Here is a 26,541-nt window from a genome sequence, read left to right as displayed (position 1 = left end):
CTAGATATTGTTAACAGTCTCTTCTCTTCAAAATTAGTCTTATCAAAAGTCAACTCCCCTTCTCTTCACTCAAGGAAGGCTAATTTAGAAATTCAAAACTCCTCAAAAAGTCTAGACCTTCTCTTAGTAACTATTACAAATCATTTGCTTTCAGAAGGGTAATTCACTCCTTCTTGTGAGTAGAATGAGAGGAGGCAAAAGTTGGTTTGCAGTGGACTCCAAGTCCTTTGAAATTTCTGTGGATGTCTTTGGGGATAAATGTAAGGGGATCATTGTGGAAAGAAGCAGAGGTTTTACTTCGTGGATCAAGTTTGGGAGCCTTAGCTTGTGTTGTCTGTTGGAGGAAGTGGAGGCTTGTTGTAAGGGTGAGTTTGCTCAAAGGTTTGTTAAAAGTTGGGAGAATGGAGGTAGGAAGTTTAAATCGGAACGTCGTGTAAATGAAGCAAGCAGGTTCTTATTGTGCTTTGCGGTTGACTCGAAAGCAAAGAAGTATTGTTTAGTGTTCCCAGAGAGGAAAGGTATTCTAGGAGGTTGGGTCTTGTTGGCTAAAAAGCTTCGCGTGGAGTATTGACACATGATGAGCCCAGGGGAGTCTTTGATTTCTCTAGGATAGAGAGTAGAGTTGAGGTTTCTGAGGGAAAGGCGAAAAACTCCTATGTTGATGCAGTGAAATCAAGAGCGAGAAGATTAGGGGAAGCAGTGTGGCTACAGCTAGGGGAAAAAGATGTGCTAAGCGAAAGCGAGTTGTTGGACTGGTGTTTGGTTGGGAGATGGGGAGAGTCTCCCGTGTCGGCTCTAGACCTGTCCGCTTTGGGCAACTGGGGAAGATCCCATTGGAACCTTAAAGGAGGGGTGAAGTTTGCGAGGTTGGGGGCCCTTTCTTACTGATCGAGTTTGAGAACAAAACAGAGGCAGACAAAATGTTATTAAGAGGGCTTCGTTGTTTTAAGAAATCGTTTCTGCACTTGGAAAGGTGGGCCCCAAAAGTGGGGTGTTCTCAAAATTGTGAGCGAGTTAAGGAAGCTTGGGTGAGAGTAGTGGGTTTACCGTTGCACTTTTGGAGTCGGGAAGTGTTTAAAAAGATCGGGGAATGTTGTGGGGGGTTTGTTGCAGTGGATGAAGACACTACTGCTTCTAAGGAGATTCAATGGGCTAGATTATTAGTGAAATCTGAGGGGTTCGAGTGGCCAAGCTCCTTGCAGGTGGTAGTTGACTCTTCTTGTTTTGCTATTTAGCTGTGGTGAGAGGCGCAACCAAGGGTGTCGGAAGTGGCTCTGGTGACCAGAAGTGGGATGGGAAAGGAGCAGGAGGTTAGGGATGATAAAGGGGGTGGTTCACACGCCGATTGTAATGTGGAGCAGGTACAAACCCATAAGCAATCTGCAAAGGTGGTTGTGTTGTACGAAGTTGGAGAAGCTTGTTGCAGTAAAAATAGAGAGGTTGCTATCTCTGACTTTGTGTCGGCAAGAGGGGCAGAGGATGAAGTGACCAGTGGAAAGGTGCATTCTGATTGGGAGAAGGTTTCAAATGACGAGCCTATAGCCCAAGGTTTTAGAATTTTAGGCCGGGTAATGGAGTTGGATGTGGTGAGGAGGCCCAACAAGGAGGGCCAAGCTAGCACCGCTTTAAAAGACCTTTTGGAAGTGGGTTGCCCCACGTCTGAGTCTTTAAAAGGCCCAACATTGGTGGGACGACCCACTGTCGAAGTCTTAAATGGGGCTAGGGCTTGCGGGGGCCTTCATGACGCTGACTACGGGAAACCAGATGGGGATGTTTTTGGCATCCAAATGGGGTCGTCTCCACTGGCGCCAAATCTTACAAAGATTACCAACGAAGCTTTGATGGAGAAGGCTTCCAGGTACACAGATCATCCTTGTTCTCTGTTTTCTTTGGGGAAGCAGGATTTCTCTTCTTCTTCTAATTTTTTTGGGCGGGAAGGGGTAATCGTCATCACTGATGGGGGATCCGAACGGGGTTGTGGTTCAAAAGCAGTTAGGGGAGCAGATTTGGGCCCTATAAGGGTCATTTTGGCGGATGGGAGGGAGACGGAGGTTTTTGGTTTGTGGGGAAAGGCTAATGGGGTTGTCGAGGAGGTGATAGAAGATGTTTCAGAAAAAGGCTTTTCAAGAGGTTGTGGAGGAGAGGGACGATGTGGGTGAGTCATGTTGGCATTCCAATTGCTTGGCTAAGTTTAGTCGTTGCTTAGGAATGCTGACGGAGGGTTTCGAATGGGAGATTTTGTTTTTGCTGAAAAGAATGAAAGAGAGGAAACTTTAGAAAGGGAAGTTGGATGGTAGGAAAAGGAAAAAATTCGAATCATCAAAGTTTGAAAGGGAGTTGAGAAAGCTGGAATGAACTGTGAATTACCTTGGAGGAAGAGGAGAAGGGGGGGATAGTTTTTGCAGGTCTAAATGAAGATTCGTTTGCTTTCCTGGAATGTAAGAGGGGTTAATAACTATGATAAGAGGAAGGTGATCAAAACCTTGATAAAAAAGAATAGGGTGGATTTGGTTTGCCTACAGGAAACCAAGATCCAGGAAATGTCAAGGGGTCTTGTTCGCAGTTTAGGAGTGGAAAGATTTCTAGAATGAGGAGTTGTGGATTCAAGGGGTGCTACTAATGGTATAGTGGTGTTTTGGGATAATAGGGTGTTGGAATTGGTTGACTTAGAAAAAGGAGTGTTCTCAATTTCTTGCCATTTTAAGAATTGTGAGGATGGTTTCATTTTAAGAAAATGGAGTGTTTCTGGGGTGAGTTGCGGGCCATAAAGGGTCTTTGGGATGGGCTTTGGTGTGTTGTTGGGGATTTTAATGTCATCTTAAGCCCTAAAGAGCGCAGCAGGGGAGGGAGTTTGAATTCAGACATGAGAAGGTTCTCAGAAGTAATAGAAGACTTAGAGTTAAAAGACTTCCCGCTGCTTGGGGGTCCTTTAACCTAGAGTGGAGGGGTGAACAATCAATCTTTATCAAGGCTAGATCGATTTTTGGTTAATGAGGAGTGGGACTGTCATTTTAGTGGTTTGAGGTAGTGTGTCCTCCCGAGACCTGTGTCTAACCATTTCCCGATTCTTTTAGATGGAGGGGGTCTGAGAAGAGGCCCCTCCTCTTTTAAATTTGAGAATATGTGGCTAAAAGTGGAAGGTTTTAAGGATCTTTTGAAGTCTTGGTGGGAGGGGGACAGCTTTAGTGGCTTTCCAAGTTTTATTTTGGCTGAAAAACTAAAGGTCCTAAAGTCTAAATTGAAGGAGTGGAACATAGATATTTTTAGCAGGGTTGAATGCAGGAAGGATTTGACTTTGGATCAGGTGGAGTTTTGGGATGCTAAGAAGAAGACTGGCAGACTGTCTTTGGAAGAGTTGGAAGCTAAAAAAGAAGCGAGGGAAGAATATAAAAAATGGGTTTTACTAGAAGAGATTGCTTAGAGGCAAAAATTTAGGGAAGTATGGTTGAAAGAGGGTGACAGAAATACGGGCTTCTTTCACAAGATGGTCAATGCTCACATAAGAAGGAACGATGTGGACAGAATTAGGATTAATGGTGTTTGGCTTTTGAAGGAGAATGAAATCAAGGAAGGTATAGTCAATGATTTTAGGTCTTTGTTGTCCAACCCGGGGGACTAGCGTCCTCCTTTTTCTAGGTTGCGGTGTGAGACCTTGGAGAATATGGATGCTTGTGCTTTGGAGGTGTCGCTCACGAAAGAGGAGGTGTTTGGTGCGTTGACGAGATGTAGTGGGGATAAAGCTCTGAGGCCTGATGGCTTCTCTATGGCTTTCTGTCAGTTTGCTTGGGACTTGGTAAAGGATGATGTGATAAGTTTCTTCAAGGATTTCTATGAACACGGTAAATTTGTTAAAAGTCTAAATGCAACTTTTTTGGTCTTAATCCCAAAAAAAAGCGAAGGCTGAAGATTTAAGGGATTTTAGGCCTATAAATATGTTGGGAAGTTTGTACAAGTGGCTGGCCAAGGTTTTAGCCAATAGACTAAAAAATGTAGTTGGAAAGGTGGTCTCTAAGGCTCAAGGGGCTTTTGTAAAGGGTAGACAAATCCTAGATGCAGTGCTAATAGCTAATGAAGCCATTGATTCGGTCCTAAAGAATAATGAGAATGGTAGTTTGTGCAAACTTGACATAGAGAAGGCATACGACAATGTGGACTGGTCTTTTCTTCTCACAGTTATGCAGAAAATGGGTTTTGGGGAGAAATGGATTGGGTGGATCAAATGGTGCATATCCACTGCAAGCTTCTCTATGTTGATTAATGGCATCTCTACGGGTTTCTTTCAAAACTCAAGGGGATTGAGGCAGGGCGATCCACTTTCACCTTATTTATTTGTGATTGTCATGGAGGTTTTTAGCTCTTTTCTTAAAAGGGCTATGAATGGAGGTTTTATGTTGGGTTGTAGGGTGAAGGGTAGGAGTGAAGAAGGGGTTCAAATTTCTCATTTGTTGTTTGTTGATAATACCTTGGTGTTCTGCCAAGCTTCTCAAGACCATCTGACCTACCTTAATTGGTTACTTATGTGGTTTGAGGTCGTGTCGGGGTTGAGAATAAACTTGGAAAAGAGTGAACTCATTCCGGTATGGAGGATAGAGAATATTGATGATCTTACTTTGGACTTTGGTTGTAAAGTGGGTAGTCTCCCGTCCACTTATTTGGGCCTTCCTTTGGATGCTCCGTTTAAGTTAATGATTGTGTAGCATGGAGACCATACTTATCCAAGGGAGGGAGGGCGACTTTAATCCGAAGCACTTTGTCAAATTTACCTATTTATTTTATGTCCTTGTTGCGCTTGCCAAGCTCAATTAGACGGAGACTTGAGCGCCAACACGGATCCTTTTTATCCATGTGCTTGCTAACTAGGTATAGAACGCGACGAGTGCACAGCACAATAAGGCATTAGTGCGAGACAAGGGCTAGAGTATAGCGATGGAGGTTGGTATGCGGGGGGGGAAAGGAAAGGGGAAGCTCTATACTTTGATTACAAAAAGAGTGACGAACTATAATGTCATTCCACGAATCTAAAACATGCCTTTATCCAAGAAAAAATATACCCTATTTAGGGCTTTGTTCGGTCAAAGGGATTTCCTTTAGGGTGGCAGTAATTTGGAGCGAAAGCCTCATTTAGTAAGATGGGAGTTGGTGTACTTAAGTAAGAAGAAAGGGGGTTTGAGAATCAAATGTCTATCCATTCTCAATAAGGCTCTTCTTTGTAAATGGATTTTATTTTATTTTTTATTGGAAACGACACAGAGATATATTGATAGAAAAAAAGAAGTACAAAAGAAGGATGAAAAATCCTCCCGCCAAAGAAAACTAAACTACAAGAAAGTACACGGTAAAACAAGCGAACTCTCTATAATGGACCATTCCTTATGGAGTACTTTGTAAATGGAATTGGCGTTTCACAAATGAGAGAGAGGTCTTGTGGAATCAAGTGATTAGAGAGAAGTATGGGGAAGACAAAGAGGGGTGATGCTCTCGGGAAGTGAGAGAGACGCATGGTGTAGGGCTTTGGAAAGGTATAAGAATAGACTGGGATTTGGTGGGAGCTAGGATTCTATTCCTTGTAGGTAATGGGCGGAGGGTGAGATTATGGAGGGATAGATGGTGTGGGGATCCCCCTTTGTGTGTGCCATTTCCTTCCTTATTTGATTTGTCTGTTGATAAGAAAGCGTGGATGGCGAATATTTGGGACCCCTTGGCTGAGGGGGGTTGGGGGGGTTGGAATCCTTGTTTTTCAAGAGCCTTCAATGATTAGGAGGTGGAGGAGGCGGAAAGATTCTTGGAGCGGCTTCATGGGAAGAGAGTGCTTGGAGATGTGGAAGATATGGTGTTTTGGACTGAAACAAAGAGTGGAAAGTTTTCAGTCAAGTCTCTATACCTTGCTCTAGAAGCAGGCTGCCCTTCTTTGTTTCTTCTAGCTGCATTTGGAATGTGTGGGTGCAGCCCAAGATTAGTTTCTTTGCATGGGAAGCTACTTGGGGCAAAGCCTTAACCTTGGATCTTGTTCAAAAAAAGGATGGACCTTGGCAAATAGATGTTTTATGTGTCTTGAGAAAGAGGAGACCATAGACCATCTTTTTCTACATTGTTCAAAAACAAGGATCTTATGGGATTTACTCTTTACTTTGTTTGGGGTGTCATGGGTGTTGCCTTCTTTAGTTAGAGAAACTCTCCTTAGCTGGCATGGTTCTTTCGTGGGCAAAAAGCGCAAGAGGGTGTGGAGAGTTGCTTCTCTCTACATTTTTTGGACAATTTGGAAGACGAGAAATAGACTGGTCTTCAAGGATGATGTGTTGTCAGTCCAGAGACTCAAATACTCATTTGTTCTTTCTATTTGATCAAAGGCTAAGTTGTTTATAATTGACTACCCTCTAACTATAGTTAATTTTATTGATTGGTTGGGCTTTAACTAAGGTTGTTTGTTGGGCCAACTAGGTGTTTTTTTCCTTTTTTGACCTTGTTGGCGGTGGGTGTATAGGTATTGTATACCTTGAGTTGCTTTTTTGGCATCTCTTTTTATATGAGATTTCTCTTTACCTATCAAAAAAAATTACGAATCATTTGCTTCAGCCTAATAGGCATTACATAGCCACTAGTCCTTATAGTGATGTTCTGTAACAAGGGAATGAGGAATCCACAGACTGTCTTTTTCCTCCACTGCCCCTAGGCATTGAGGTTAGGAAAAATATTGTTTTCAGTAGCATTGTAACATGGGCAACTCCTATAAGTATTTCACTAGTGATACTTCTCTCTTTCTAGGGGCTCGGTTGCATACCAAAGGAACGGCTCTATAAGTGAAGCTATCCTAGCCATGCTGTGGGGAGTTTGAAATTTGAATGAAGAGGAACATCAGAATTTTTTAGAATAAAAGGAGATCATTAACTTCTAAGATGATATCTGTTTTCTCACATCTCTTTAAATGTTAGTCACCAAAGACTTCTTGAAGTCCCCCTTAGCATTATCCAGATGGATTGGAGATTGATCTACTTTTCACACAGGAAAGCAGCTAAGTTTCGGGTTGAGCGGACTTCTTTTACCTATAGGTTCCCTGAAATTCACATTTGATGTCTGCTCCCTCACTAACCTGGTTCAGATGGAGATCAGTGGCCTCATAGATGACCACAGAAGTAAGATCACTTGAGCTTCTTTTTCTCATAGGCATCATAGAAGTAAAGATAATATAAGCTTTTCACTAGCCACCAAAGCAGAGATAGTAGCCCTACTAAAAGGTTTTGTAAATAAAACAAGAGACCAGATACCTCCAAACTATGGTAATAACAATTCTTTCTAAGGTGGCAAACAAGTGGAGAGAGTTATGGAGATATGATCACTGGATATGGAGGATTTTGTATCTCACAAAGTTTTGGTTGTTGATTCTCTTAGAAGTCTATAACAGAATCAGGAAATCAATAGGCAGGCGGCAGGCCAAGAAAGCAGTCATTTCTCTTGTTGATTTTGTCAAGAAGTTTACTATTCCATACCCCCTTGAGTTTGGTATCTTACATTGGGTTTGGAAGCTTTGGTGGTTTTTGTTGGAAGCTACTTTTTCTCTCTAGTCTTCTCATGCCCATGTTACTTATTTAAGAACCTCATATCCTTCATGTAGATATTTTTATCACTAAATACAATTATAAGTACAATTTCTTATTTAAAAAATGCAAATCAGTGAAGAAGACTTTCTATAAAAGAATTGTAAAAACCTAAACCAAGAGCTTTATCTTTTTTTTTGATAAGTAAACAAGATATGCATTAAAAAGAGGCTAAGGGCCACAAAGCATACAGGGAGTATACAAGGCGGCTAAGGCCTCAAAAAAGAGCAACAAGACCAGAAAAGATTCACCTCCCCTTAAGTGGATGCTACCCACTCCAAAAAAGCCAAAAACCAAGAGCTTTATCTAGCTAACCATCCTAGAATAAGTAGAGATTGAATCAGGGCATTATCTTGTTGATAAAACACATTTTCAAGAACCAAGCAAGGGATGATTCTTGATCTGACAAGAAACAAGTACAGGGACTATATAAGTTCTAAAGTGGACTCCCTAACCACATCAAGCCTCTTCTTGAGCAGGCAACAGATTCTAAATATAACTTCCTTCAGAAACTATAAACAATCAAATAGCAATTTTATTTATTTATCTTTTTTTTTTTTTATAGAAGATAATATATTAACAGTGCCTTAGAAAGGGCATACCAAGGTACACACAAGTATACAATATGTGCCAAAAGGCTAACCAATGAAAGAGAAAACAAAAAAAACAACCTCCCTCCCCTTGCTTGAACCTCAGTTGATCAACAAAATCTATCATGGGTATTATGTGATGATCTATGTATGCTTTAACCGATTCCAAAAATGTAGTCATAAAAGAATATTTAATTGCTTGATCTACCTACTCAACATCTTGAAATGGCCTTTTATTTCTTCCCTTCCATAGAGCCTAAAACAAGGATAAAGGAGTGACACTCCAAGCTTTCTTCCATTTCGACCACACAAATGAACTGTGCAAACTTAGAAGTGTCTATCAAGCCGAAGAGTGCACCACCCATGTCACACCAAACAAAGAAAAAACTAGCCGCCACAACATTCTTGTTTTGGCACAACAAAGGAGTAAATGATCAATTGATTCTTCATCGTTTACACTAGTAACATGTATTCAACATAAACCATCTCCCCCTTTTGAGTTGATCAATTGTTAGAATCTTTCCCTAAGCAGCTTCCCAAAACTGACTTTTGTGGCCCCCAAGGATTACTATGTTTGCAAGAAAAGGCTCCCTTGCTAAGGAAGCATAGAGAGATTTGACTGAGAAGATGCCACACTTGGCTTCCTTCCATCTCATCCAATCCTCCCCATTGCTTCTAATTGAGATCATGTGCAAAAACCTAAAAGAGGCCTCCACTCCCTCAAGTTCCCAGCCATTGAGTTTCCTGAAAAGCAGGGGCTCCATCGCCCCCGCCCCTGCCCACCAACCTCCTCTCACATCTCTGTAACCCAAACATCCTTGGTGATGGACATAGAAAATATTACTGTGAAAGCCTCTTCCAAAGTTCTATGATCACACCATCTATTTTTCCAAAATTCTACCTTTTTGTCGTCTCCAACAATAAAACAAGACCTACTTTTAACATCATTCCACCCCATTTCTAATTGCCTTCCACATTGCCACCCATAGCTATCCCGCACATCCTTCAAACACCATCCCCTTTATCCTTCCCCACACTTTCCTATTATAACTCGTTTCCACAAGGGTTGTCTCTCAATTGTGAATCTCGAACTCCACTTGCCAAGTCAAAATAACATTTTTTTTTCCAATTAGAAACAAAGATATATTAATTATGTTAAAAGTACAAAAGAGAAGGATGAGAGGTTCTCCCCTCAAAATACAGAAAACTGATCAAAGTAAGAAAATGAATTTAAAAGATTGAAAAGATCTTACCTTGATGCAGCAGAAACCTCATTATCATTAGCAACTTTACGGAACATCAGATAAACAGCAGCAAAGATCAATCTCAAGATGCCTTCTTCTGCCAAATTGACACTCACAAGCATTTCTAAAGATCTGTTGATAAATTGATTTTTTTGGTTATAAATAAATAAATAAATAAAACCAAAGGAATATTATTTGTTCAACTCAATAACATACCAAAGAAGAAAAAAATGAAAAAATATGTAACGTGTAAGATGTTGGAACAGTAAATTACTGGAATAATTGGAACCACACATTTTTACCAGGCAAACAGAATCTGATTAAATGTGCCTAAGAAAAAAGAGGCACAAATTATGTATGCTTGCAGATTTCAAGAGGCACCAGAAAACAAGAAAAACAAACTCCCAAACGAAAGACAGCTAAGCCTAATCTAGCTATTCCATAGTTTCGACTGAATCCCATCAATGTACGGTTTACCAAGTCTAATAGGACGCTAGAACTTAATTTCCTTTAGTTTTTGAACTGAATGCCCTTCTCCATTCAAAACATGGTTGTTACGCTCTCTCTAGATGCACTAAAACGAGTAAAAGGGAACCAAACATAAAACCTTCTTATGCTGTTTATCTGGCCTCTGAAACTTCCAGCCTAACAAAAGGTCTTTGATTGAGGAAGAAAAGATCCATTGCATACCAAAAATAGCCAACATCATTTCCAACAACTGCCTCTTTTTTTTTATAGACAACAAGATCATGCATTAAGAAACGCCTAAAAAGAGGGGGTGTCCCCCACGTATACAGGCAGTATGATTTGCTGCAACAACTGCCTTGTTATGCTGCAATGAATTAGGATATGATTGGTTGATTCTTCACCATCTTTACACACACTGCATCTATTCACCATAGTTTACCCTCTCCTCATAAGCATATTCATAGTCAATATTTCCCTCCACACAGCCTCTCAAGCCCAAAAAAAAAAAAAGACCAGGTTCTTAAAGGAGCGCTAGCACACAAACTTCTTGAACTGGAACAACTCTCTCTCCATGGCATATAATCCAATTAAGACCTTTCTCCATGTAGCATCCCAAACAAAGAATCCCACCTTAGGCGGCACCCAAGAGTTCCAAATAATGCCCATCTAGAAGGAGACTTAACTTCCTGGCTCTAAAGCATAATAAAGGGCTTTGACTGAAAACTTTCCACCCTTTGGCTCTATCCAAAACACTTTATCTTCCTTATCCCTATACACCCTCTTCCCTTGTCCACAATGACTCCAAATCCCTCTGATATCATTTGAGAATAAAAATTCTTATTGTGTCCAAAAAATGGATTTTGATTAGAATCAGAAAAAATCAAATGATTCTGTTGATACATTCGCGTAAAGTCTCAAAAGAAACCATTCCACAGTTTCCACCTCCCAATCGTTGAAAGGCCTAGAGAAGCAAGAAGTCCAACCACCCTCTTCAATTGACAAATTCCAAACATCCGCCAGTCACACCTCTTTTGAAATGGCTAAGGCAAATAAAGAAGGAAAGATAACACACAACCGTTCATCTTTGCACAACTTATCCTTCCAAAACCTCACCCTCTTATTCATTACCCACTAAGAAGGAAATTCTACTACTCAAAAGTTTTCAATCCTCCCTAATGGCTTTCCATAACCCAGCACCATTCACGAGAGTGTCACACCCTTTTTTGATTGATTAGATTCTTTCAAACAGAGAGTTAACACTCACATTTTATATATTCCCCCGACATATTTTCAAGCTTAGTTAACTGCATCCCACATAGATATCACATACCACCCTATACTAGAAATATCAAAACAATGTTATACAAACCAACAAATCAACAAACTAAAAATTATCCCATTTTTTCAAAAATTGAATCTAGCAACCAAATTGATAAATTTTTCATCAATTCAACTACAAAACCAAGTTTTTGGAACAAGCATATGAAAATGATATTTGAACCTTAATTTTAAGTGTTAATTCCAAAGTAAAAGTGTGTTAATAAAATGCACCCTCTTTATGTGGCCCCAATTTGAACCATTTGGTGATTTTAAACCATCTAGTTCCTTCTAAATGATGCCCTCTTTACAAGGCAGAACTCCCTAAAGAACCACTAGGCATCATGCACATCCTTAATTCATCATTGAATGATATTTTATCTCATACCAAGCCAACCATGGAAAACTCCTACTCCATAACAAAAGAAATATTTAATTCACAAGAATGCAGAAGGGGGGGAAAAGTTACTTTTTCTCCAGGTAGCAGTATAAAAAGAAAATTGAGAATTCCTAAACTGATCGCTTCCATGTCCCCCTCTTTTAGCTTTTGTTTTACTTGGACAGTTATCATAGAGCTTGACAAACAACAAAATTAAGTGAGGCAAAAATAGACATAGAATCTTACTGCTCTATCTCATCAAATTTCAAATAATCCAATCCCAATTGCAACCGACGCATCCGAGACATTTTCAGGTCCCACCCTGACAAGAGCAATTCACATGTCCTGAGCAAGCCTTAAAATATCAATATAAACTACTACATTGAGGTTCCAGAATTACAGAGACATTGACTTAGACTGCTAATTTGAAAAAAATATTGGAAATTGGTACAAGAAATGGAATTTTTTTATGAAGCTTGATAGATATTAATGAAGACAATAATATAGAATTAAGACAAAATACTGTAAATAAAATGCATGCATCACAAGTATGTTATGCAAAAAATTTTGAGGTAGAAGGTAGCATATATACATCAATGACAAGTCAAACAACATAAGGTTAAGCCTTCTAAATATTTTTTTGTTTTCAGATTTATCTTTTCTTTTTTACAATATTCTTCCATGTATTTACATCCTTTAGCACATCTTGGTTCATTTCTTGAAAATTTTATTTTATAATACAACTGAAATGATTTTTAACTAATCTTGTCTCCATTCCCTCAATTGTGGGTTTTTTCTGTTAAATAGTTCAGTTAAACTTTAAGCTCCAGTGTCTCATAAGAAGCAATAGGGTTCTTGAGCACCATTAAAGGTTAGCTTCTTGGTTTCAAAGGTGGTTTGGAGGAGATTCTTAGCCCATGTAAGCAAAAGGGGAAGACAGCCAACCATATACCCCATTGTGGGAGAGGGCAGTTTGTGGCTTTGTTATCCTCTCTATTTGGAAGGTCTTGTGTGCTCCCTCATTCAGTGAGGAACATATTACATGGTTGGCATGGTAACTTTATGGGTAAGGGTTGCAAGAAAGCATGGAGGATGGCAAATCTTTCTTTTTTTGATGTGTTCAGGAGTAGAATAGGAGAAATTTTTATCATTTGGAGTGAAAAACCTGCCATTCAAATCCCTATTCCCGTGGCTTCATGGGTCCTACAAGATATGTGAATTTTTCTTTTATGGTTTTCATATATAGCTTGGAGAGGAGTTAGGCTGTTTGAGCCTTGTTTTTTTTTTTTTCCCTCCTCTGTTTCTTCTTCTTGGCTAATTTGCCTTTGCCATTCCTTACAACTTCCCTGTGCACATGGAATGCACCCCATTTTGACAGATACCTTTTTAATATATATATATATGTATCCCTACACATGTATTTGATAACATTTTTATTATTCCTTATGAAGCCTTGTTTTGTTTTTCTTAAATAATGTGTAGTTTTGAATCCCACCATAGTCTAAAATAAACTGGCTATGTCCTAGGTAATGTTGAAGGCATACCTGGAAAATATACAATTTTTTTAATTTTAGACATGTACAGAATGTCAGATCCATGTCCAACCATTATAGACACTTGCAAAAGAGTCCATCTTTTCTAACAGAAAATTAGTCAAAGATAAGATCAATATTCCTTTGGTGCAGCCTATTATAAATCACAACTTTATTTATTATTTTACTTTCTACGAACGTATATGCTCACAAGCTCGGAACCAGAGATGGATCTGTTGGATGTGTGAACACACATTAATCATTATTGCTTTTCTAATTTTGGAAGTTTCTGCTTCCCACACCAAATGACAGTATGCAATAATTGTGTCCACATCCACAAATAAATTATAGTTTTTTAAATAGGGAAAGAAACGAATCGTCGTTGGTAAATATTAGTTACAACTGTCATTTCCACTATGTAGTTTAAGTTTAGTGGATGTTTCTTTTAGCAAGTAAAATTATGGGTATTGAAGCATCAGAATATGCTATTAGTTTAAAATTGATTAGAACAGTTGGTAGATAATTCCTATAAAAAACAGTACATTTCAAATAAGATTCCTATACATAATGCATGGATATAGTAACAGTTGTAGTAGTAACCTTTGGAGGAAAAATGGAAAATGCTATCCAAATATGCAGGAAATGCATCACAAATCTAGTGCACGTAGATAAACATCAATCCGATATGTATAAATGGCAGCAATATGACAAATAAGGTTCCAACAAATAATGCCAAATCATCAATGGGGTATTAATTTATGGAGAGAAAATGGTTACTGAAATTCAGGAAATGCATCATAAATCCAGCATACAATTATGAACACCAATTCACTGCCAATATGTACAAATGCAACAATATGACATTACTAACAATTATAAGATAATATGGTTTCAACTCTCACCATTTTCCAAACATAAGCAGTCCGCCTCATCAGGGCCTTCATATAAAAGAACTCTATCCAAAACTTCTACTTTCCAAGGTGGCCAAGGCTGCTTTGATTCTTCCATTTCCACAATGTTTTCCACTTGATGTCTGATGCCAATACTGATACTCGGTTGTCTATATCCAATAGCTTCAATAGGAAAGAAATTTGGTGAAACAGAAATAGAGGGAAGAACTACTGAGAGGCCACCTTGAGTCACTAAATAAAAACATCCCTGGAAAGTGCACCCAACAGCTTCCCCTATGGAAGCTTCTTCCCTCCATTGCACATTAAACTTTTCACATCCAGAATTCAAGTATCCATCATCATTTACTACTGAATCCACATGCAAATAAGAATGAAGAATTTGAAAACTCTTTTTGCCTTTTGAATTCTGCTTTTTAATGAGTCGAGTGATTCCTAATGGAGAAAAGCAAAAAAAGTCATCTTCACTAAATTTGTTTGTGGGAAGAAAGATCTTTCGCATAGGGTGAGATAGTAATCCAGAACTAGGAAACCTCTCATCTATCATTTTCGATGCAGTAGAGAAACCACTCAAATGTAAACCATGTTGAGCCCCTTTGTATTGAAGGTTCCTGTACTGGACTTGTTGAAGTTCATTGCTTTCAATATCATCTCTGACAGAAAAGATTTCATCCATTACAGTTGAAATATTGGAATTATGACCATTAGAGAATACCCGCTGGTGACCTATTTCAGAACCACCAATCTCCCATCCAGCCAATATCCCAAGCCCTAAATGCTGGAAATGAGGGACCAATTTTTCAAAAGAATAATATTTGTCCGGCACACAGGCACCAGCATATATTACATAAATTACACCATATTCATCTACCACAGCTAAGAGTGACGTATGTGAAGCAACAACCAACCTTCTAAACATTCTTTTACTACAGAATTTGCTAATTTTATGAGTTGACTTGTCATTAACTCCATCAACTTGTTTAATCTTTAAATCAGCATTCCTGAGACCCAAATCACCTTCCACAACCATTTTTTCTTCTTCCTGCAAACTTGGCTGAGGTCCAAATCCACAAGTATGCAAAACATCTAAATGTGCAACATATTCACCGGTCATTGCACTATAAAAGAAGATTAAGCCAGAAGCATTAAGACAAACAAGAAGATTATCAGAAAATTGGAAGTCCATCCACCCAACCAGAGAGCACATATTCAGACCTTCATCAAGCTTCACCGAGCAAACCCACTGCATACCCCAGCCATCTAACCTAGCAATAGCGAGCAAAATTTTTTTCCAGCTTCTTTCACTTATATCACCAGTATTTTCAGGAATGGAATCCACCACTGTTAGAACAAATCCAATTAAGTGATGTGAATTATTGGAGAAAACTTTAGAACATTTATATGAACTGTTCATGCTGACATTCAGAGAACCGGACAAAACATCAGGTTTAAATTCCAGGCTTGACGAACTCGAGTCTGGCCTTACAGAGGCACCATTCACTGGATTCAGTGCTGCTTCCTCATAACTCTTGTTTCCATTTGATACCCAGTTCGTATGAGAAAGGAGGTCAAAAAGTGGCGAATTACTATCAAAAATGCTAAATGAAACCACCTTTGCAGAACAAGGATATGACGGCTTCTCAGGAAACCTGGTCCAAATGTTTCCCTCAGATTTCACAGTCTCAGCTGTAGTCAAGAAACTCCGCAACCATCTTTTCGAAGTAAGGCTTCTTGCGGACTCATCATCCCTATCCTTTCCACAAAAGTTACAACTTCCCTTGGTTCCACTGCTCCCATTAACATCCAAGACAATTTCAGGAGCATCACAACACCAGCTGTCGTCCTTTTTTACCTCCCTATAGTGAACCGAGGTAGAGGAAGGCCCCCATTCCACCCACATTCCCTGCGCAAACTCACCCTCCAGTGTGGATTTGGTCATTTCCCTTATTTTTTCACGTTGGCAAAAAGCATGGACAGTCACACCATGGTTGCCAGACACAAAAAGAAGTTCTCTGAAAAAAGTGTCCTTATGCTGATTATAATTATCCCCACATACACCCCAAGCCAGTGAATTTACATCACAAACAAAAGGGTAACCACTACATTTTGAGAGGTTATTTTCACACAAAAAAGCATTATCGGAAACCACTGTTACTGATCCAGAAGTGCATGGCATATTTTCCCTTGAATCTGACCTACTAGGCACTGATGCAGAGAAAGCTGAAGAATAAGGATTCTGAAGGCTTTCATAATTGAAAGTTTCAGGGTGATCACTGTTTATGGAGTTCCCTACAGATGAGAAAAGAATCAAAATTTGGCAGTCTGAAAAGATCAAACCACAATGGTGGGAGAGACGGTTTTGGTGAGAGAATTCACCTGTAATTAGAGGAAGCAACAAGGCTTCACATTGATAAGAAAGCAATAATAAAAGCTCCCTTGTTGGAGAAATAAAAGCTTCACGGAATTCCGACAGATTGAGTTGGAATTGAGAGGGACTCCATCTGTGCAACTGCAGCATAGCAGGGCCCTCACCCGAGCAAGAATAATCCATTTGATCTTAAAAAGCATAAAAAGGGAATAACACTTCATATTAGAATGATAAACTTGTGGAAGCATCAAGTTCCTATAGGCATTTCAAAATCAACAAATCCGGAAATGAAAATCGAGCAAACCTCAAATTCAAAAAATAAAAAATAAAAAAATAAACAATATTTTAATAATAATAATAATAATAATAAATGGATAAAAAGAACCAAATTTGATGTAGTTAAAGTAATAAGAGGACAGGAAACTCTTCAATACTTGCCCAATATGATCCACCAACAATATGGATCCCACATGAAAAAGAAAACGAACTAACAATCACACAGTTCACTTTAATTCCACTCTGCTTGATTACTGATAATCCAATAAAAAAAGTTTACTGAGAAAACAATACAAAAGAAAATGAGAACTTAAGCCTCGCATTTTTCTCTGTTTTGATCCCCCGCTCCGTTTGATTACTGAGAATCCAATAGAAGATGTTACTGAAGAACCAGTAAAAAAGAAATGAGAACTTGAACCTCGCATTTTCCTTTGCTTTGATTTGCAAGAGACGCCCGCATAAATAAAAAAACAAAAAACAAAAAACAAATTTGAGCTAGCTTTACTACAAAAACAAACAATTTTCTTCAATTTTCTCGGCAACCAAACATAGAATTTATGAACAAACAGAAGTAAACGCGCGTAATCAATGTTATTCTCGATAAATGGTCGAAAATTAAGGCCAACCCAGATCAAAAATGAAAAAGAACAGAACGAAAACCCTAATACAAAATACGCGCTCAATTCAAATCTACAAAATGCAACAAAAAAAAAAAAAGAAAGAGAGAGAAGAAAAAAACAAAAACAAAAACCTGGAAATTAAGGCTCCAATCGAGCTTCAATCGAGAACTGCCACATCTGCGAATCGCACCCCTCACTCTCTCTCTCTCTCTAAAGTTCTCTCCCTGTATATAGAGATGATATTGTGTGGGAGCAGTGGAGGGAGTTCTGATTCAGTTCCAAAACGGTGTCGTACGGGTAGTATGGGAGGCGAGTTCCGACGTCGGTACAAGTGAATTTACGATCCAGGACAGAGGATTTGAGGCTTTGCGGAGCTTCCGAGGGCTTTATGGTCTTTTCGCCCGGTTTCATCCGCGCTGTGTCTGATCGAGGAAGTTGCGTATTCCGGTTTTTCGAAGGTGGGGGAGAAAGAAGCTGGTGGGGTCGAACCCATGATAAAGTAAATATAGACCTATACGAGGCCGTATTTGATTGGTTACATAGGTCAGAGTAAAACTGTAATTTCAAGAGCATAATGTCTATTGTTGAAAGCTTTCTGGTTTATCCTAATTAAGTGGCTTATAATTATTAAAGGAAATTAAAATAAAGTAAAATGAGAATCATTATACTTTTAAATTTTATTAAATAATTTTTAAAATTACTTAATTTCAATTAAAAGCACCCAACCACTTCCTTATTTAATAAATAAATAAATAAGACAAAAAAAAAAATGTATGTTTTTGTGCTTATCCTTCCATATTATATATTCGGTTTCAAGACACTTCTATAAATTATTTTAATTTTCTGTATCAAAAATACTATAAGGATTTTCCCTTTTTAAAAAATTAAATAAAAAATTCAAATTTGCACATGAAATTATTATTATTTTTTTACGTAATTAGATAACCATAAAATATTTATTTATTTATTTCAAGGTGGAAGAAGAGTGATTAAAATTAAATCATATTGTACCAAACAAACCATGGTTGGGACGTAGAAGGATTATAATCAAATCATTTCATACCTAACTAAAAATGAAATAAATAAATAAATGTTAAATTTAATAAAATAAAATAAAAATTCCCGTGTAATGGTTTGATTTTATATAGAAAATAAAGAATTCTAGGATGAATCCCAAACATTAAACGAATTCAAATTTATGAGTATCAAACGGTGTTCATTGGTTCGATAAAGAATTGTTAATGATGGTTTATCATATCGATAAAGAATTTTAGGACGAATAAAAGAAATTCCAAACATTTCACGGATTCAAATGTGTGGATTGCAGTTCAGATACGTCCATGTCAATGGTTGTTCATTCTTTGGATTAATCAAAATATCACTTATTAGATTCCTATCCATCCATACATTCATACTCTTCTGTAGAATAAATGAAAAACAAAAACAAAAAACAATTATTGTTGCTATTTGAATGAAATATATTTTTGGTAGCCATAATTAAAATTAATTTTAGTAAGAAAAAGTAGAATTTTTTTAATTTATTTTTTTTAAATTAAAATACAGGACAATATTTTCAATAAATAATTATTTTTTTTTACTTTTAGGAAAACGAGTCAGTTTGAAATATAGTCTTCAGCAAAGTCATGCACAAAACCCTAAGGGGTACCTCAGTTGGTCCGGCCTTGGGTTTACTCCCCAATAGTTACCGAGTCCCCTCAAGGCCACTGGAGGTTTACTCGAGATGAGTCGAGGTGCGCATAAGCTGGTCCAGACATCCACGATTAAAAAAAAAAAAAAACAGCAAAGCTCTTCGTCTTTAGCATCTACTTAAAACCAAAAATATAAACCTAACTCTTAGTTAAAACAAAAAACAAAAATCTAACCAAAAGATCAAATGTATGTGGCATTAAGCCATGCAAAATAAAATAGAAAGAGGATGCTAAAAAACTCTATATGGCTCTATGTTCCTAACTCCGCTGTGTCATGTGGGTGCCTTAGCGTGTAATTGGAAGTTTCAAACTAAGGTGGTGTTTGTTTTTTGTTGAAAGCAATTTATTTTTAAAATTTAGATTGTTTGTTTTTCTATTTTTTCATAACTTATTATAAACCTTTTACTAAATAGAAAAAACAAAAATATATAGTTTTTTCTAAATAAAAAAAATAACATATTGTTTTACTTTTTAATACTTAATATAAACAAAATATTACAAAAACAAATAACCTAATATTTAATATTATTAAACATTAAGATTCTATTTAGAATTAAGTGAAAAAACAAACACCACCTAAGATTGTTATTGAATACCCAACAACCCATAGCAATATTGTCCTGGCCATTCCATTTCAAATGAAAAACCAGAAGCCAGACCTTTCAGAGGTCTCGGGACATATTTGACAAGGACCAGCTTTCTTCCTTCATTCTTCACAATAAAAAGAACTGTATACTTATATGTACAATGCAAAAGTTTTCAACCATTCATTGTGTTTTCATCTCTATTATAAAAATAATAAGAAGAAGAAAACCTCAAAACACCTAAAATTTATTTGAAAAATCACTGTCTTGAAATGAGTTCTCAAAAAACCTGTTTTTTTTTTTTTTAAATAAAAAATTTATGAAATGTGTTTTTCAAGTTAGAAAACTGTTTTTTTGTTCCAAACAACAAAATCTGTTTTCAAGAGCAATTTCCAAATAGGCCTCTATTGTTTAAAGCAATTTGGTAATAGGTGTTTCTTTCATTGTTTGGCATTTTGGACTCCAGAGTGTCACTGAGGTTAACACATTCACCTACTTCATTCAGAAAAGCATAGATACGGCATGAAGCCAACTACCAATATCCTGAAATCATAGCTAGGTTTCAAGGAACTCAAGCCCTTTTCTAATATACTACCACAATGAACAAACAAAATAAACTGGGCGTAATGACAAATTGTGGCAGTAACAACAATGTAAGATGGTAAAAATCCTCATTTATGTTGTAATCCAAATTGCTTCGACCTTTTAGCAATTCAGAAAAGAAAAGAATTATAATCAAATGATCACATTCCCAAGCAATGTTTCACCTTTTAAATCCAAATACCAGACACCATGTTTATGGATATAAATTAGGATAAAAACGGGGGAAAACAACTAAGTTGTGGATTATAACACATTACTCACCCAGTGATACCTTATTATGGGGAGACAAGCTTTCATTGTTTTGCTGCTGCATGTGCAGGCCGTGGAGGAGACCCATGAACAGAGACTTGAAATTGAAAGACATGTCACGCAAGCTCACAACTCTACTGAGCAATAGCTCATTCTTTGTGGGAAAGGAACTTTGCCTTACAGAACTACTGTATTTCAAATTTCAATGAGCCAAGACCTTACCAAACAACCCTTGGAAGACTGTGTCAAGCAGAATGGAACAAGCAAAATATCTTAACAGGAAGATTCAAGGGAATAGACAGACCGTGAAGGTGCTCTCTAAATAACACTTTCTTGGGATCACTCCTACCATAAGAGAACTATAAGAACGAAAGCCACCCAATCCCAAGCCCTGAGCAACTTAAGTGCCATACTAAGCACCACTGACTGCCCTCCTAGGTCTTGAACCTGGGACTTTGGGACTAGGCAAGCTAAAACCATTTTTGCTCTCAACCCGGTCAACTCTACCCATTCTCTAACAAAAATAACAAATTCGCAATACTACACTACCGAATAGGTAGCATACTAAACTCAAAATCTAGACCCCTTCAAGTATGATTAAATCTGGACCATCGATGAAAGTACAAAAAAATGAGACTTGGGGTAAAAGAAATCTGACCAACGTACAAGGAAATGAGATCTAATTACAAATAAATTAGACTTGTGAACAAAGCAAAAGGATCTTTTGATTATATGGCAATTTGTGATTGGGTGCCACCTTTCAGCATGGTATCAAAAAATGATTGTTTTGGCACCCATAGCAAGACCCTAAAAAATTACAAGAACGAAGATTTCAAACTCATGACAAAACCAAAATATAATACAATAAAACGAAGCTGGAATAAGATGCAAAAATTGTGCCCTGTAGCTTCATATAATTCACTATAGCCGCAAAAATTGCAAGTTTAACTTAAATAAATAAATGCTACCAATGTGGCCTTAAAAGATTAGTAGTGAATAACAGTTTGGTAATATGTCTATGATGCACTTTTTTCCCCCTTTTTCCACGCCAATTAGCCCATATTGACCTTTACCAACAATTGCCTCCATCAATAACTGCCTAAATAAGAAATAGAAGTAACTACCTCCATGGCAGCAAGTTCTCCTCTGATTGCCTAAATAAGAAATGGAAATAACTTTAAACTGAATAGCCTCTAAAAGAAGCCATCCTATTTTAGGCATAGCAATTAATTGAAATTGTTGGACTAACTTGAAATTTAAGAATCAGTAGGAGAAAATTCTATGAAAGAGAAGGAGGACAGTGGTAAAAGCTCTGAGGCAAAAGTTTCAAAATGACAAAAAAAACTTTGGAATAAAACATAGGGATGGATGTTAGATAAATGGAACAAAGAAGCATTTTTTATTGGAAATCCTTGAATAATTTATAAACTACAAACATAGATAAATAACCAACAGACATCTGGCTTATGCTTCTTTCTAGAACAAGGGAGGGAGGAAAGAGGAAGAAAGGGACATTGTAGATTGGTCGGTATCCTTTTATGGGTGATAACTAGCCCCTGTTTCTTCCCAATGGCCTGTGGACCACAAAAATACTGAGGAAAAAAAAGTCTCATTTTGAGGTTGATGCCATGAAACTGAGTAATTTGGAAGCACTTTACAAAACTCACAGTGGTTAATAGAACTAGCTGTTGTGTCTGCTACAATTATTATGAACAAGACTCTTGGGCTGCTGTTAATTCCTCCAAGGAAAACCTCCCCACAAGAGAGGAACTCTACCATAAGATTTTTCCCTTCATAGATAATTGAGGGAATGTATAATTAATTCACACAAGCATCATGAGACGGAAGATTGGGAATGAGGGAAGGCATCAAAGAGGACAGATGCCGGCCTTGCTTTAAACAAGAAGTAACTTGAATCAACTCTTTGTCGTGCTTTGATAGCTAACTTTTGTAGTTAAAGCAACTTCCATCATTGTGAACATCACTTTTGCAAAAATAACACTCAAACAAAACTTCTTAATGACAGGTTTAGCACATGTAAGGTTGTGAGGTGCAATTTTGTGGGCCTAACCTTCCTTCTTGTCAATAATGAATCTATATTTTTCTAGTTTTGTTCAGCCTCATGTGTCCATTTGTGGCTGATACTCTAAATTCAGAGTCTCAAGACTCTCAACACTTTCAGGATGAACCCTTTCTTCTACGACGATAATTTACTTTAAGTACAAACCTTGGCTAGAACATGCACCCAAAGCTAGATTTAATAGTGAATATATGATGCCTGAATTTTATTTAATCAATTAATACTTTCCCATTATTTTTGTATGGTTCTTTAACTTGTACAAACCCTAATAGGTATTGTTCCAAACTATATGTATTAGACAGACATCAACATAAAATATACTGCATAATTTGATAATACCCTCTTGCATATAGAGCAAACAAAGACGGGCAACCCATTCCAAGACAAAGAAAATAGCTAATTGAAATATAAACACAAATGTATCACATAAAATACCATTAAGGAACAATAAATAGAACCCACCCAACTGTACATAAAAAGCACAAACAATTATCAAATATATATAAGCTTATTTGCTAAAGCAGAATCCATCATCCATGTACCGAATTCATCGAACAATTCAATTACCGTTTGCCATCGGCATTGCCAATTGCAAATCGCCATCATATCTTCTCAATCTTGTCGGCCTTCACAACCGGATTGGCCTTCGCTATTGCATCCTGCGCAGCACTCTTGTAATCAAACACACAGTTATGTTTATCGGAGTATCGGTGCATAGAGCAAAACGTCTGTCCACACCGGCACTTGAACCCCGTCAACCCCACGCGCTTCCTACAGAAGCTGCACCTATTCGCAGGGCATTTTTCGGGGCTTCCCACGGCGGTTCCTTCCTCAATTCCCGAACCCGAGTTTTCGCCAACAGTAGTATTCTCATTCTCGACAACTGAAGCCTCCTTGGATTGCTTGATGACAAACTCTTTGTAGCATTTGGAGCAGAGATTATTGGTCGCGGCGCTTCCGAAGAATCCGCAGTTATTGGTGCAGAGAATTGCAGCATTGACCTCGTTTTCCTGAGATTTCTGCTCCATAATTCACAAGTATAAACACAAAATCGAATCGAATTCGACTTCAGAAATTTTCAAAAGAAATAAAAAGGCTTTCAATTCAGAGAATCCAAAATACTAGCTGCCATCACCATGGATCCGTGAATCGGATCAAAACCCCAATCTGTTACGAATAATTCGGAACTGTTATGGAGTCTAATCAACTCAAAGATCAGAAGGACATAGTTTCATAAAATAACCCTAACGCTAACCCTAACCCTAACCATGACCCTAGTGAAGAACGAAAGATTGATTTTTCGGAAGTGCCTGGAGCTCCGGTGGTGGAGTGTTCCTCTTGCAGCCACCACTGTATTAAAGTGGGCTGGTGGGCTTAGAAAGTTTGAGTAGGACGGCCCAACCAAGATGGGCTGGGCTGGTTTCCATTACTTTCGTGGAACTAAGACATGATCTTGTCCCACTCTTCTTGTATTAAATTATTTTGTTGTTTTGTGTGGGCTGGTGGGCTCAGAAAGTTTATACGGGCTAGCCCAACCAAGGATGGGCTGGGATGGGTTTAGGGTTAGTTTTGGAGGGTTAATGAAATTAGATTTTTCACTAACATATTCCAATACTCAAGCCTAGTTCTGCTTGTGAGGTAATTTGTTCTGTAAATTTATACATGACTGATATGAATTTAATAATTAAAATTTGATTTTTTTAATGGCTTACAAAAAAATGAAAGTGCACGCTATCAAGGTATATTGGTAATATAAAGGCAACATGAGATCGTAAATTTTGGGTTACGTTTGGTTTACAAAAATAAAAATGAAAATAAAATAATAACAAAAGAGAATTCCAATACTACGTGAAATAAAGAAATCAAAATTTTAACAAGAACGAGTTTTGATTTTCACAATAACAATATTTTTCGTTTCGATAATAATAATTTTTTTATTTGAAAAAATAATCTAATGAAACATAAATAAAATTTATTTTTTAAAGGGTAAGCGATAGGGTAGAGTTTAGAATTGGATTTCGAAAATTTTCGAAATATGTGAATGATCAATAAATAGAACAAGGATGTCATGTTCGCAGGTTGATATACAGTCGGCTTCATCAACAGTGGGCCATTTATACTTTCTTTTGCATGATGTTGATTTCCACGAAAAGCAAATAGTTTCAACATGATTGAGCATTTCTAGCATGAAAGCTACGATTCATTGAGGGAAACAGCCCACATCCAGATCTTTTGGTTTGTTGGATCTTCTCCATCCATAGGAAGAAATATTGAGGTTATGTTGGATTTTTAAAAAAGAAAATACAAATTTAAGAAAAATTATTTTTTAATATTTAATTGTATTATGAAAAATATAAAAGAAAATTGGATGTAATTAAAATTATTTAGAAGGTTATACACTTTTAAAATGTTTAATTTTTTGATGGAGAAATTAAAATAAGTGAAATGGGTTTAAAGTAAATTAAAATATTTTTTTGTTTTTAATTTTCTTTTCATTTATTTTTTTTTTGTATTTTCTTTCAATTTTTTTGAGACCCATACATGGCCTAAAGAACCTATCAAGAAACCAAAAAAAAAAAATTATAGGACTTGTGTTGGTTATTGTTTTTTAAAATAGTTTTATATCATTTAAAATAATAAAAAATGAAAATATGTTTAACATTGTTAGCCCAAGGGTTCTCCTAATCGGGTTTTGATGATAACAAATCATGGTTAAGTGACTAATTGGTTTAAATGTTTAATAATCTCAGGTATAAACTCGAAAATTCATTAAAGAACCAAATGGATAAAAGATCAAGACGTTTTGAAGACTTGTGATCATAGGAAACTAATGTAAGATGAATGTATGAGTGTACTTAGGATTTTCATACGTTTCATGCATCTTAGAAAACTCGGTTTATTCTTTAAAACGTCGATTTCATTAAAATCTGAGTTTTTAACTAATTTATCTTAGGCAAAATGTTTCAAAATTGGCTTAATAATTTACCTAAAGATCTTACCTAAGTGTTAGAAAAAAAAAGAATAAAAAAAATAGATTTTTGGGGCCAAAAAGGCTCAATCGGTTGAAGCTATGGCCAACCGGTCGACTAGTTGTGGTCGTCCGGTTGAGGAAGGTCAAAAACCTTCTCCCTCTCCCAATAGCCTTCTCTTCTCAGTAGAGGTGATTCCCTTACTGGTCGAGGTCCGATTGAGGCAACGGTAACCTGTCACGCATTAAATGCTCTAACGGCTAGTGAATCGGTCGGCCCCTAGCTCAATTGGACGAGGTTACCTTTTGTTGTTTTTGACTCCCGAGCTTAGAAACCTATAAATTGATAACTCCACTTTATTTATTGATAAGAGAACACTTGCATTCAAAGCCTACCTACCTGTTCTTGATAAAAAATCTCTCATTTCCTTCATAGTGCATTAAATCACCACTTGCATATCCTTTAATGCACTCTTGTGTGTCATCCTAGCTTTATCTTGTATTTAAGTCATCATTAAGTTAGGTTGAGTGATTATATCTTGTAACAATCCGAGTGTTAAAGTCTTTAAGAGGGTTGAATCTTGAAGAGGTTGTGTAAGAACCCATTAGAGCCGGAATTCCAGTGTAAGAAGATTGGAAGCTTGGTTGAAGCTTCAAGTTAGTGGAACTTTCACTCGATTAGGAGGTTGAGGAGAATGGACGTAGGCAAGGAAGTGCCGAATCACTCTAAACCCGAATTTGAATTCTCTAAACTCTATCACTTTACATTGCTTATATTGTGATTGAAAAGATTTTAAAAACTCAATTCACCCCCCCTTTTAGGTGTTTTTCTTAACTAAGTATAACCTTTATTTTCTCAAACATCTATAAAATAAGAAATAATAAATAATTTTTCTATTTTTAAAAATAATAAATATGGTATTTTTAAAGATTTTTTTAATTATTTTCATTTTTTATAATTATTTTTCAAAATAATTATATAAATATAAAGACTAAAAATAAAATAATACATATAAAAATTATATTTAAAAACATAGAAAACATGTTTAAAATA

At 37.1% G+C, this 26,541-nt stretch overlaps 2 protein-coding genes across 3 annotated transcripts in view; both read right to left on the bottom strand.

Annotated features, from left to right (window-relative positions):
* The window catches only part of LOC117919445, a 61,035-nt gene extending 43,271 nt beyond the window's left edge, over nucleotides 1-17,764 (bottom strand). Inside the window, exons 1-5 of one of the 2 annotated variants that reach the window (XM_034836650.1) lie at nucleotides 17,426-17,764; nucleotides 16,407-16,586; nucleotides 14,025-16,319; nucleotides 11,837-11,912; nucleotides 9,436-9,558 (exon numbers count right to left, since the gene is read on the bottom strand). In XM_034836650.1, the coding sequence (XP_034692541.1) occupies nucleotides 9,436-9,558; nucleotides 11,837-11,912; nucleotides 14,025-16,319; nucleotides 16,407-16,581 (2,669 nt within the window). In that variant the 5' untranslated portion in view covers nucleotides 16,582-16,586; nucleotides 17,426-17,764. Of the gene's footprint in view, nucleotides 1-9,435; nucleotides 9,559-11,836; nucleotides 11,936-14,024; nucleotides 16,320-16,406; nucleotides 16,587-17,425 lie in introns of those variants that run through there. The other variant, XM_034836651.1, reaches the window with a different exon arrangement.
* Nucleotides 17,765-22,824: 5,060 nt separating this feature from the next.
* On the bottom strand, nucleotides 22,825-23,856 carry LOC117918691 (zinc finger A20 and AN1 domain-containing stress-associated protein 9-like). Its single transcript, XM_034835522.1, has one exon. It carries the CDS (start codon nucleotides 23,545-23,547, stop codon nucleotides 23,122-23,124), a length of 426 nt encoding a protein of 141 aa, XP_034691413.1. The 5' UTR covers nucleotides 23,548-23,856; the 3' UTR covers nucleotides 22,825-23,121.
* Between the last annotated feature and the right edge of the window lie 2,685 nt (nucleotides 23,857-26,541).

This window comes from Vitis riparia, chromosome 7 (assembly GCF_004353265.1).
Source record: "Vitis riparia cultivar Riparia Gloire de Montpellier isolate 1030 chromosome 7, EGFV_Vit.rip_1.0, whole genome shotgun sequence".
NCBI classification, from domain to species: Eukaryota; Viridiplantae; Streptophyta; class Magnoliopsida; order Vitales; family Vitaceae; genus Vitis; species Vitis riparia.
Note: the sequence above shows the minus strand (reverse complement) of the source record. Positions and strands in the feature narration are given on the sequence as shown.